The 13,512-nt window shown below is 39.9% G+C and overlaps 2 protein-coding genes across 17 annotated transcripts in view; one reads left to right on the top strand and one right to left on the bottom strand.

Annotated features, from left to right (window-relative positions):
• Positions 1-13,512, bottom strand: part of CAMK2G (calcium/calmodulin dependent protein kinase II gamma) — a 255,718-nt gene that overhangs the window by 192,649 nt on the left and 49,557 nt on the right. The window lies entirely within an intron of this gene.
• On the top strand, positions 3,545-12,087 carry PLAU (plasminogen activator, urokinase). The gene is made up of 11 exons (XM_012574464.5): positions 3,545-3,663; positions 5,230-5,340; positions 5,926-5,977; positions 6,144-6,248; positions 6,787-6,952; positions 7,214-7,299; positions 7,419-7,608; positions 8,233-8,387; positions 9,314-9,454; positions 10,028-10,176; positions 10,995-12,087. Exons 2-11 carry the CDS (start codon positions 5,281-5,283, stop codon positions 11,187-11,189), a joined length of 1,299 nt encoding a protein of 432 aa, XP_012429918.3. The 5' UTR covers positions 3,545-3,663; positions 5,230-5,280; the 3' UTR covers positions 11,190-12,087.

Raw genomic sequence — 13,512 nt, 5'->3', positions numbered from 1 at the left:
TATTTCTCTGAGGGTCAATGTTCTCATCTAGCTGGAATGGAATGTTATCTTGCCTAAATTTGCTAAGTCAGGCTGGCTGATTAGTCTGAAACATTCAAGTTACTTCAACAATAAATTAAAAGAATCAGCAAAAATTTTATTTGAAACTGAAAACTAAACCACAACATCACAGTAACCCAAGAACTGCCTGGCTGTGGGTCTGATACTACTTGCTCTTCAGGGTTAGATCCACTGCATCTGACTTCTATTTTAGAGAAGTGCTATATAACTGCAGACTCAAATCACATTAGGAGCTCATAATAGGTATATACATTTTCTTTACTCTGTGATATAATCCACGTGCAAATAAAGCCCTATTATTAACAGCCCTGACTACAAAAATGAGCAAATGGCTTGAGATTTTGTGAGTAGTTTTTCCTCATGTAGTTGCTGTACTCCTACTAAGCAGGTAAAGTACCTTCTACAAGGTCACTCTAGCACTTCCTTTACCACCTCTTTTTCTTCGGAAGTCTTTCCTCCTTCCATCCCGCCTACACCTCCGCCTAATTTTGGTAAAAGATCAAAGTGATGAAACCACGGACATGTAAAAGGAAAAGGAAATTAACTGTGGAAAGGACAGTGTGTCTCTCAACATACAAAACTTGTTCATGAGTCTGTACAAGTGTTTTTCTCTTAAGCCTCATGACTTCTCATAATCAAAATCGACTGAGCAAGTAAGTTCCACTTGCACTGATAGTCTTGCAGTAGGCATTTAACTGTATTCACTGTTCCTCCCAAACAACTTTGCTTTTGAGTTATAAAGACCTGCTTTTCCTCTGTCCTGGACAGAAGACATGGCCTGTAACCAGGCCCTTCTAAACTCTTGAGACATGCAATAGAGAATAAATGCTGACCCTGAAGCTACCGAAAATCCCTTGGTAGCAGAACCGGTCCTGTTTCATCCCTCCCACTCCCTGAGCATGTGCATTTCCCATTTGTGCTGGCAGGTCCAGCTTTGAGGTCAGAGAGAGGACATGGCAGAAGTGCCATGCTACAGATTTTCCAAGGTCTCTGCCTTAAGGCAGGGCACATGACAAGGTTCCAAGGATTTATTTTACCTGAAACTTCATTTCAGCTCTTGTTGTGCCAGCCATCAGCCAGCTCAGTGAAGCTAGGCACTGGAAATTATCTCATGCATCTCTGCTTCCCTAGGTGTCATTTAATGCTCCCAGAGATAATGCAGCTGTGAGGTTACTAGGAACACCAAAACAAACTTATTTGCAGCCAGCTTGGATATCTTTCTACTAAACCACATTTTCAGTTCGGTGCAGTCCAGTGCCAACTATAACTCATTTACCTATTTAGGTAGTACAAATATTTAGACCAAAGGAATTGGAAAGCTTTAAAGCAGCACTGCAAACACATCAGAATTTCTGATCAATAGCTGTCACCAGTCTGCTTGAAAGACAGTGACACCACAGCTGAAGTCACTTCTCCTTCTAGAGGGGCCTTCTAGATATACTTAAGAAGTGCAGCATTTCAGTAAAACCCAATATATGACAGATGGCAGAAGAAGTGAGATTTGAATCTTGCTGTATCTTGTGTCAGAGTGAAGACAACAAAAGTTTTTGGTTCTGGGATCTGGAAAACAAGTATGAGCCTGCAGGTTTTAGGGAGAAAATTAGGAACAGGGGGCATCTGCACAGCTTGGTCAAAGGTTCAGGGAGAGGATAACTGATCACACTTCTCAGGAAACAAAGATATCAAGGAGGAAACACAGTTGCTCTAGGGTTTTTTCCCAGAAGGAGAGTCTGAGGAAGGCCTAGAGAGTCTCCCTTGGGAGCATGGAGGAGGAAGGAGAGGTGCTGCCCAAGCCTGGGGAGCCCTTCCTCTTCCTGCATCCAGGCTTTTCCCTGCTCTCCCTGCTGAATCAAACTATGACCTATTTCTTCATTTATTATGTGTAAGGTTGGTGTATTAAAATGAATTGAGTAAATGTTACAGACTGCTTTTAAAATCTGGATTATTTCCCCCTCTGCAGAATTGATTCCTTAGGATAAATTTAGTTGATGGCCACTCCTCTGAAATAAAGAGTGCCATGGGGATTCTGCTCTTATTCTTTATGCCCTGTTTCTTAAAGGGTCTAATTAGTTGTGATGTTGATCTATTAAGTCATCACAGAATGTGAGATAAATTTCTCTCCTGAAATTCAGAAAAGTTTATTCCTTACCTATGCTCAGTTATGGACTTCTAGCTTGAGCTGTTTCCTTGACTCAGTTCCTGCCATTCAGTGAACTCTGTGTGCTTTCTGCAAACATGAGATCTGTTCTGATGTGAGCCTGAAGATCTGAACAGAAAGGAACAGAGAATGTAAGAAGAGAGGACCTTAAAAAAAGTATGGTTATACCACAGATAGAAAATGGGGAGGGAAGAAGATTCACACCAGTTGTTACATGGCAAACAATAGAAAGGTAGTCTCCTTAAGCTCTGTATTGTCAAATTATGAAAACATTTCTCTTGAGGGAATTTCAGGTCAACTACTCCTCTGACCTCTAAAGAAATTGCTTTTCCTCAGCTACACAGCCTCTAGAGACCTACCTCACCTTAGTCACCCTCACTACCTGAAGCTAAACCTTATGAATACAATCACAAATATTATGTACTGGTTTGCTGTTATTCACTGCATTGCTATAACATTGCAGCATAATGTGAACAAAATCACAATTAACTGGGCCAGGAAAGACTAGCTATTGTGCTGATTCTGCATTCTTAGACATCTGTCATTTCAAATCTCCATCCTCATCTCATGAAATGAACTGCTTTGAATACTTCTTTGGGAGGCAGAAATTATAAGGAAACCATGACCACGTTCTCACGAGCAATAGATTGCTCAGGGTCAAGGGAGCGTAAATAATTTGGAGGAGATGAGTTTAGCACCCGCAGTAAACCCCTAATCTGTGTCCTAACAGATTCCAGCTGGCATGAGAACTGCGCCGTATTCGCCCCGATGTCCTGTGTTTCAGTTGCAGACAGATCTCTGAAAACACACCCAGTGTTTCAAGCGCACATTTTGACCCAATACTCCCTCCCAGCGGGCTGTGTTTTACCCACACCTGAAAGAGTTTAATCCTCTGTTAATTAAAGAATCACTTGTGTTTCTCTTATTATGGGTAACACCATATGAATAAAATACACCCTATTTGCTTGTGCTCCCAGGCACGTTTCATAGTCATTCTATGTTTATTGCTAATGTATGTATACATACATGTTATCACTGTTATCATTCTGACATGTCTCCAGGCATGTTTCTAGTCATTCCGTTCATAGCTCTCACTCACATTTCTCTTTTGCTTTTATAAATGTCCCTAATGAATTGCTGACTGCCGCGGGGAAGCCAAGGAGCCCCTTCCAGAAATCTTACCCTGTACAAAGCTGTGTACTTGCCCTGGCCGTACTCCCCTTCCCCGAAACTAAAAAGCAGCATAAAAAAATTTCCTCCTTGAGTCACGGCGCAGCTCGATTCGCGGCGCGCTGGAGCGCTGAGGGGCGGCGGCGGCGGCCCCGCCCCGGGCCGGCCTTTATAGAGCCCGCGCCGCGCTGCGCCGGCACCGCTGCAGCTCCCGCACCGCCGCAGCTCCGCCAGCTCGGCACCGCCGCAGCTCCGCCAGCTCGGCACCGCCGCCGGTAAGTGCCGCGTCCTTCACGCCCGCTCGGCAGCTAAGGCGCCACTGCGGCGTCTAAATAGATCGGGGTGAAGCGATTGCTCTTAAAATTACATTGAAATTCAAAAAGGAAAAAAGGCTGCTGCGATGTAGTATCGCGGCCGCGGGGAAGGTCAGTTCTAGTTGCCACAGTCTGTCAGAATTTTTAAAGGAATCAGCAGTACTGCTGTTTGTGCTGTGGAGGCTGGGCATGAGAAAGTAACTATAGGAGCAAAGAGTAAATTGCTTTCATTGCTGCGAAATAGGCTAAAAATAATTGTCATAATAATGTTTAAGGGAAGTATAGCTGCTGAAATTTCATCTGAATCTGAAAAGCATACACAGCCAAGTACCCGAGGCATGATTTGCTTTCTTGCATTATGATACCTGCTTACCAGCAAAGGTTGCATCTGCATTAGCATTTTCATTTGTGTAGTGTCTATTTTCCAAATGAATCTATTGATCTTCTCTATACCCTATGTTTTGGTCTACACCACTGTGCATGTGAACTTAACGTGTGTTAGGAGCGTTCAGTAATGAGCTGTAGAGTACTTGCACTCCATTTCTTCCAAATAAAGTAAAACTAGAAGGTGCAATCCAGATATCAGCAGACATTCAGTCTGCAAGATCAAACTGGAATTAGTCCAGTGTAGAAATCTGAAGCAGGTACAGTGTGGAGCAGGTCTTTAGCACTAGCTCAGTTCTGTACATCCTCTTCTACTGCATTGCTTTTTTTGCTGATGTAAATATAGCTGAGAGTCCCATGGAATCTTTTAAAAATCAAGTCGTACAGTTTTCTAAAAGTGAGAATGCTTTAAAAAAATACTCCCATGACTTGCATTGCAATTTAAGAAGAGAAAAAGACATATGGGACTTTATTGTACCCCCATTGCTCTTACAAGATAATTGTTTGCCATTGGAAAGATTGCTATACATGCTTGGCTACAAGACCCAGCTGCATACAAGAAATCAAAACAGAATATGTTGTAAACCTCTAATACTGAAAATAAGTGAGGCAACATCACCAGCAGACTTTTAAGAGTTGGCAGTGGTCAGAGGCACTTGGTCAGGTGGCCAGGTTTTACCTAAGTGCTGAGCCTCAATATGCAGCTGATAACTACAGAGGTACTGAAAAACGGAGCCTTCTCTTTCATCCCCTGAAGCTGTATGCTCAGTGCTTTCCTTGAAGGTGGCAATGGCCAGGTAAATAGGTACAAACAGTTGGATAGCAGCTAAATACATCTGCCAATTTCCAACTTTTAGTCCATACTGCTAAAATGGAGTATGGATTTTTTTACAATTTCTCTTTCCCTGCTTCAATTACACTCTTAAAAAAATCTGGTTGTATTGCTGCCTGTACAAAAAATCCTCAAAGTATAACCTCTAATTAAATATATGGAAATAATAAGCAGCTATCCTGCTGCAAGTAAAAGCTTAATTCTTCATCAGTTGTGTTGTAATTTATTCTGAAACCAGCTGAAGACAACAGAAGCAAGAAAGCTGACACTGCAGGCTACAGCATGACATGAAATTCCTCTTTTATTTTCAGAATCAAATAATACAGATAGAAGAAGAACAAAGGGAGAAGTTAACCAGCAACATGAAGCTACTCATCTTCCTCACAGTAACCTTGGGTGCACTTGTCACGGGACTAGAGTCTGTAAGTTTTAAGTATCTCAAAAGCCTAATCTTATTTAATGGAGAAAGGTATAGCCAGCCTGCAAAGCAGAGGCAAAACCTTGAAGGACAGAACAACAATCCATTGTTGAATAAAATTTCTGGCTTTCATTCATATGGCAGAAATGTGAAGTACCAAGGTCACCAAAACAATAGGGGCAATTGATGGATGTTGCATCTTTGCTGCACTGCTTGGTGGAGAGGGTGAAGTTTCCTTCCCTGTTTTAGGGACAGTGATGATTAAGAGCTGCTTATGTTCTTACAGCATAAATAATTGTAATGTTACCTGATGCAGTGGCACAGCTCAGTGGGGTTTTTCTGATCCTGGGTTTTTTGGGGTTTTCTTTGTGGCTTTTCTTTGCATGACATGGGATTAGTTTTCCTTCCTCATTCAGCTTTGCTTAATTAGAGCTCCACTTCTCATTCATATCCAGATTCCACAGAGCATATTCAGTAGGTAGCTACATGCAAAAAACTAAACTGTTGAAGGTATGCAGTAGGGAAAGGATGATCAAACCACATAAAAGGAACTGCCTCCTTAAAAATCCTTTTTTTTCTTTTCCTATAGATTTATAGCTGGAAATACTACAAGCCATATAAACGCAGATCAGAACACAAGGGTAAGCATCTGCCTGTTCTATTTGAACCTAAAAGGAACTTATTATCCTGTACTCATACAAGAAGACCCTTAATGATACTGAAACACCCTAAAACTTAGTTTTTAATTATGTTTCACCTCTGCACTCAAATGTCTTGCCTATAATTAGTGATGTCTTTTACTTACAGAATGCCTTTGTTTGAATGGAGGAAGATGCATTAGCTATTACCTCTTTAGTGGAATTACTCGTTGCATATGTCCAGACGGATACACTGGGATTCACTGTGAACTAGGTAGAGTATCTGTTTTCCTTAATGCTAACTAAATTGACTGGAAAGGTCTAAAAGATAGTCAAAGAATTAATATGAAATGCCAAGTGAAAACATTACTCAGAAACATGACTGGATAGCCTTTAGCAGTTTATGCTAACAGACTAAATGAGGAGAAGCACGTAAATGCTGATGCAAAATCAGGATCTCTAATTTTTTTGTCCCTGCCTCCTCACTAAGGTTGCCTACCTCAACCTTACTTTTAGTTTGAGGTGGAAAAAATTAACTAGTTTGTGGGTGGTCAGAAGCAGAAGAACTTATTAGGTTGTGAACTTCACTTAAACTGTTAAAGAATTAATATGCATGCTTTAAAGTGTAAGATACTCAATGCTCAAAATCCATACAGAGCAAATTTAATAACAGTATCTAGTCAGTGTGGATTTTGCACCTGTTTTTGCATGTAATGCAAGAACTTTTTTCATCATTAGAAGGATTTGACCATGTCTGTTATAGAACAATTATAAACAAGAGTATGCTGCTAATAAAGTATTTATTTTCTCAGACACTGACAGCACATGCTATACTGAAAATGGGGAGGACTACAGAGGGATGGCAACAGAAGACAAATGTTTGCCATGGAACTTGCCCTCACTAATCAGGAGGGGTCATTACCATGCTTACTCAGAGAATGCTTTGCAGCTTGGGCTGGGCAAACACAGCTACTGCAGGTAAGAAAAGCATCACTGTTCTTGTGATAACTTCCATTATCATAGCCCCAGAGATGCTTCACTGAGAAACATGTTTTTAAAAAAAAAATTACAGAGCTGAATTATTGACTAAAAGTATTTGGAATGTGAATTTCTGAAGCATTATTTTCCCTGGCATATCTTGCAAGAAAATATTTTGGTTTTTTCCAGATCACTTGGAATTTTAAAAAACTATGAATTTTTAAAACTGTCTTTATGAAAAGAACTCTTTTTATCTTTTAGAAACCCAAATGGAAGGAGCAGACCTTGGTGTTACACCAAAAGGGGATCTGCCATTCAAGAAACACCTTGCAACATAGAGAAGTGTGGTAAGTAATATTAGTTTCAACACAACTGGGGTTTTGTTTGGTTTTTTAAAATTTTATTTTTAATAGCACAAGTTTGGAGTTTTTGTAAGAACATCTGAACAAAATCTTTCCTTTTGCAGGGCCTACATGTGGTCAAAGGAGCATCAGCAAGAACTTCAAGATTGTTGGTGGAAGGCAGGCAGAGGTTGAGTCTCAGCCTTGGATAGCTGGCATCTTCCAAACTGTGAGGGGCAGGGATCAATTCCTGTGCGGGGGCAGCCTCATTGACCCGTGCTGGGTGCTCACAGCAGCACACTGTTTCCACACTCCGTAAGTTTCCAATTCCATGGACCTTTTATTTGACACTTTCTTCAACTGATTTCTTGGTGTGATGCTCCCTGAGCAAGCCTTTGGAATGCACCACAGTAAGAATGTTCCTTTGATTGAACAAGAGCAGTAAAAGAAACATTAAACCTCTGGCAGCCTGCATCTAGCAGAATGAACAAGAAAGATGTGGACAGTTGGGTGGGGGATGCATTTTAAACAATTCAGTGTATCTTGGTGCCAGGATTTCATTTTTACCTCAGCCCTTCCCCAAACCTAATAATTGTACTGATGATGAGCTGTGTAATACATCTATGGCTGTTTGTTGTTGACTTTTCTATGGAAAGCTGATCCTTTTGGCATCCTGTACGGGGTTCTTAAGGCCAACGCCTTTCATTAGTAGCAACAAGTTAGGCATGTTTCAAAATGTCTGAATATCTCTTAATCCCTTCAAATGGAAAATTAAGATGCTTTTTTTCAGAATATTGGATCAACTTTCAAAGCAGACTAAAGTTTACTTTTTCTTATCAGCATTAAAATAAATATGAAACAGAACTGAGACTAGATATCAGTTGTTGACCTTACTCTCAGAAATCAGTAGTCTTCATCAATCTCTCTACTCTTACTCAGGTCAGGAAGACCAATAAACAAATCTATCTACAAAGTCTTCCTTGGAAAGTCCATACTGAATGTTACTGATGATAAAGAACAAGTATTCATAGTTGATGAGATCATCTCTCACCCTGACTTCACAGATGACACCGGCGGCAATGAGAATGATATTGGTAAGTGCTGTCTTGATAAAAGCCTTTAAAACACTGGGGTAGGTGAAGGCTGCCTAATTGTGGCATACATCTAAAAGACCAGAACCAGAGATGGGAAAAAGGGGAACAGGAACAGCCTGAAAACTACGCCTGTGCTGACAGTTTTTGCACTTGTGTAAGTTTTGTTTGTGGTACATACCAGATGCATTACCTGGCAGGCAGTCTCTGGACCTGTGAAGACATGGCTTTTCCATAAGCACTGGTGGCAGCATTGCATTTCTGCCATTTTATTATGTGCCTAAAGATCAGACTGTATGTATAGTAAAAGATGAAAAAAATGCATGCACAGTAGGTTCATCATATAGCATGGGAATGCCATATCAGGCACCTCATTAGCTGAAGGGTATCCTGAATTAATTCAGACTTTTATGAAAGTCTGGGTTTCACTAGCCTATTCCTAAAGCAACCATGTCAGAGATGGGTTTTTGCAACTTGAACAGAACAGACTTGTTCACTCTTACACTTGACACTTAGAATTCTACCACCCCTTCCGGATTCCTGCTGCTGCTAAAGTAAAGAAAATCCAAGAATATCTGTGTAAGCCATTCAGGATAGTGGGTATCACCCTCTACAGCCAGTCAGAAAGTTGACCTTTTAAACATCCGAAGATACTCTTGCAGATTATCTTTGCCTGAGCTATCAGCCTCTATCCTTTGAGGAAACAAGTTCAAGTGGGAACATTTGTCAATTTTAGTGTCGGGAAACTAATGTTTGTTGTTATTACGTAATGACTCATTCCAAAAGCAATGAGGGGAGCCTTATGTAACCAGAACTAAATATAATTGTAACTATTCCAATTAACTGTACCAAGTACTGCTATTGTCAGAACTTGAGGGGAAAACCTTGCTTTACAAATCTAACTGTATCTTTTCTGATTTGGTTCATAGCTTTGGTAAGGATAAAGACGACTTCTGGACAGTGTGCAGTAGAATCCAAGTATGTCAGAACAGTCTGCTTGCCAGAGAGGAACCTTTACTTAAAAGAGAATACTCACTGTGAAATAGCTGGCTATGGAAAACAAGATTTTTGTAAGTAAATTACTTCTCTTCCCAAAGTTGGTCTTCCACAGTGGTGGGAATGTGATGATTTTTACACCACTACCTGTGAAGTATTAAAAAAGGATTCCTCTCTATTGTATGCATTCCATATGCATCTCTTGAAGATGACCTTTGCTATCAGCTTCTCTAGTTGTCTGGCATTTCCTATCTGATGCTTCTCTCTCTCATCAACCATACAAAGTAAGGTAATTTTGTAAACCACAATTTTTATGGTTTCTGATGTGATGAGCAGCAGAAAAAAAATTAAATCTGTGTGGGAGGATTAGCAAAGGATTGCATTTGTCCAGAATTTCCATCAAAAATGATCAATCTCTTTCCCTCTAAAACCTAAAACTTTATATTTTGTATTTGGATCATTTGTTTTTCTCTTTAAAACTTATTTATGAACTGTAAAAGCAAACCAATACTGTATAAGGTGGAAGTAAGAGCCTCAATGGAAAATTGGAATGGTTATGTCAATTGCAGAAATTGTGTTATGGGTGGTTTCTTGCTTCTTTTTGTTTCTTGGAGGGTGAAAATAATGGAATACTTTTTTTTGTGCAGATGACATCTTCTATGCTCAAAGACTGATGTCAGCCACTGTGAACTTAATATCACAGAGAAAATGCAAATATGAATACTATGACAATATTAGAGTTACTGACAACATGGTCTGTGCTGGGGATCCCGCATGGCAGATTGATGCCTGCAAGGTAAAATTGGTTTGATTTATTTTCTAAATAATTTCAAATGCATGTACACTACTATGTGGATCAGTTGGCAGCATCTTGTAATTCTGCTAGTCACAAGAGTCTCTAATGTAACTAGAAATTACTATGTTAAGTGGAATTGACCTGTTGTGTGGCCAAATATCTGGAATAAAGTTGGAACCCAAGTTTTACCCCCTCCAGGACTTTTTTTGGAGGTGCAAGAAGTGCAGTATCTTAGCTACTATTTTTCCTCAAGGCCTTATTTTCAATCTATTCAAGCAATAGCTTATAGATATCCATCAGAGCTATATTAGCAACTATTCTTATCTCAGTTTGCATATTAACTATAGCTTTGCAAGGCTAGATTATAGGGCACACTGAGCTCCTCCAGGTTCCTCAAAAATAGATTTATTTCCCTGCACCTTACTGGGCAGAGTGACCATAGGAGCCTCTGAAAAGAACAAGCATCCTCAAGTGTAAAAGTACTTTATGGACAGAGAGACAATTCTGTGATGAAGAATAGGGCATGTTGGCCTTGACCTTGAATCACTAGTCTAGTATCAGTGCTTGTAAACTTAGGATGGGGATGGAGGATTGTTTTCCAAGGTAACAATTCTCCTGGTATCCTGGGGGAACTAAAGGCCTCCTCAGCTTTAGAGACTGTTCAAGCCACAGCAGATGCCAAACCTTCTGTTCCATCGAAGCAATGTTCTCAAAGATCAAAGCTTTAGCTCAAAGGTCTTTACTAGCTTGCTTATCTCTAAACAATCATAGGCTCCATCTGCAGAAAATGACCTAACACCTTCTCTTTCTGTTGTCAGGGAGATTCCGGTGGCCCCATGGTCTGTGAGCACAATGGCAGGATGATGGTTTATGGGATTGTCAGCTGGGGAGATGGCTGTGCAAAGGAAAACAAGCCTGGTGTTTACACCAGAGTTACTCAGTACCTTAACTGGATTGATACTAGCATGAATGGGCTAACTGCCAAGAGTCGTTTTCTTCCTGAACCAAAGTGACCTATTTTTGACAGCTGGACTGAAATGAACAAAATTTTGCTTATACTGACACCAGGACAGTGAAGACCTGAATGTCATGAGCAGCTTTCATTTTGAATGCTTGTGTGGTCAGTCACATCAGTGTTCCTGAAGCATGAGGCAGAGAGAGGGTTGATATATTATCTTACTACTCTGAATTACCTGGAAACCACTCAGTGGGAAGCTAAAATATTTAACATTTAAATGATTATTCCCATCCATGATACTATGCATAGCAAGTTAGCTGTCTACTTAATTTATGAACCAGCATTTTCTCTGGAAATATTGATACAGTTTCAACTTAACTCAAGTACTCATTTTATACCTGACCTGAGTCTAGAATCTCCCCTCATTGTACTGAATAATACTGTCTCAAGTCCCACAAACCTAGCCTGTTAAGACCAGTACTGAGAATGTGATCAGGCTTGGCATCAAAAAGTTGGGGGAAAAAAAGTAGTAGCTGAGTCAGCATCACAAACTCTTCATGTATTTCACTTAAGAAATGTGCTGCAAAAAGGCAAATTGGAAACTTGCTGGACTTCCAGGTGACATGTGAAGGTGTCTGCGTTCCCTGGAAAGTCTGAATGTGTCTCTACATGTACCTCTGCACCCTGGAGAAGATTTAAGGACTTGGCATTTGTTGAATGCTGCAGGCATCAAAAGTCAGAAATTTATTTCCATTCATTTAACAGATATTATATGGAAGTTTTTTTTTTCTCTCCAAGACTTATTCTGGGTTTATTTTTAAACTTATTGTTTTGTAGACTTGAATTATTTGTCTGAGGGCTGGAACCTCAATCTTTATTTAAATTATTTTTACTGTGTTTAACTTATTGTTTGTATTATGGATGTTAAATATCATTAAACAAACTTCTTCTTATGTGTTTGTTTCTCCTCTCTGGAAAATAGAAGGGTGACTCAAAAGAGAATTGTCATTATTAAGTTCTAATCTGACTGTTATCTTCCTTAGTAAAACATAAATATTTGAACTTTCTGATTAGTGAAGGATTTGATATGCACAAGCTAAATTCTCTTTTTTCAAAAAGCACATGGCTGTTTGTGAAAAGGCTACTACAGCTGTAGCTTCATGTGGTCTGGGTATATCAACCTTTGCACACTGGTGATGGAATGATAGGAAGAAGAACCTTGATGAAGTCTAGTCCTTGAGATTCAAGACTGAACTAGGTAACATCTCTGCTCATTGCAGTGCTGTTATTGTGGTCGTGTGTCCTTAGACTCCAGTCCCCTTTCTATAAAAGGGGTGGGACAGTACTTCCCTTTTCCCACAGATTTGCCTGGCTCTGAGCTGTCAGGAGCGAGAGTTGACAACTATGTGACAGTACTGTGACTAATGCCCTGACAGCCCAGTGGTGGACAGAGACACCAAGCACTACTGAAACATGAAATGATTACTGACAGTGCTGGATTGCAAACTGTTAGGCAATACAACTTTGTAGTTGGGATCTGCAAATTTATGAGCGGAGTTTACCACTGTGTGTGGTAGAGTTATTTGGGGTAAATTTGTGGACTCCTGATTCAAGTTTGTGCAGGGAGTTGGTTACAGCTGCATTCTTTCTGGAGCTAGAGATACCATGTGAGAGATGGGAGACTGGAGACTGTGAGAAGAAAAGCACCTCTTCACTGCTTCTTTTGACAGTAACTACCAGAATGGCTTGACCAGTCCTGTCAGAGAATGCTCCATGCCCAAAGTAAGCAATGACAATACAGTTTTAGACAAAAAATATACTAGGTTTAAGCATGTCTTTTGGCATGCTACAACTTCCTTACTTCAGTATTTGATTGTAAAGGTAGAGAATAAAAATACCTTAATGGATTTTCATTGCTATGAACAGCACATTTATCATCAATTCCTCTAGGTTTTTTCTATGCAGATATATAATTTAAGTTTCAACTTATTTCTATTGCTGGAAATATAAGTAAGAATAAAAAAGGAGTGAAAAATAAAACATGTATTTAGGACTCCTTCAGTCTGAAGTCCAGGCAAAGTATAAATAAAGATAGGATCTTGAAGGCAGAGAGCATTTAGATGCTGATTGGGTGTGCATCTTTTTTGTTCTTTAGTTTATATTGGATAAGTTAATCCAACAAAAATTAAATTTTTAGACAAACATACATTATACATACACCTCTCCTCTGGCTGCTATACTATTTTATATAGCCTATTTCAATGTTCTTTGCATAATTTTGGCCCCACAGCTACAGTATCAGCTGCCTGGCTAGTTATAAGAGCCTAGAGAAACAAAGGGCAAAGATGAGAGCACAGTTTTGCAAAGCTTCCTCTTCC

The sequence above is a fragment of the Taeniopygia guttata genome, chromosome 6, assembly GCF_048771995.1.
Source record: "Taeniopygia guttata chromosome 6, bTaeGut7.mat, whole genome shotgun sequence".
Lineage (NCBI taxonomy): Eukaryota > Metazoa > Chordata > Aves > Passeriformes > Estrildidae > Taeniopygia > Taeniopygia guttata.
This window is presented reverse-complemented; position numbering and strand designations above follow the sequence as displayed.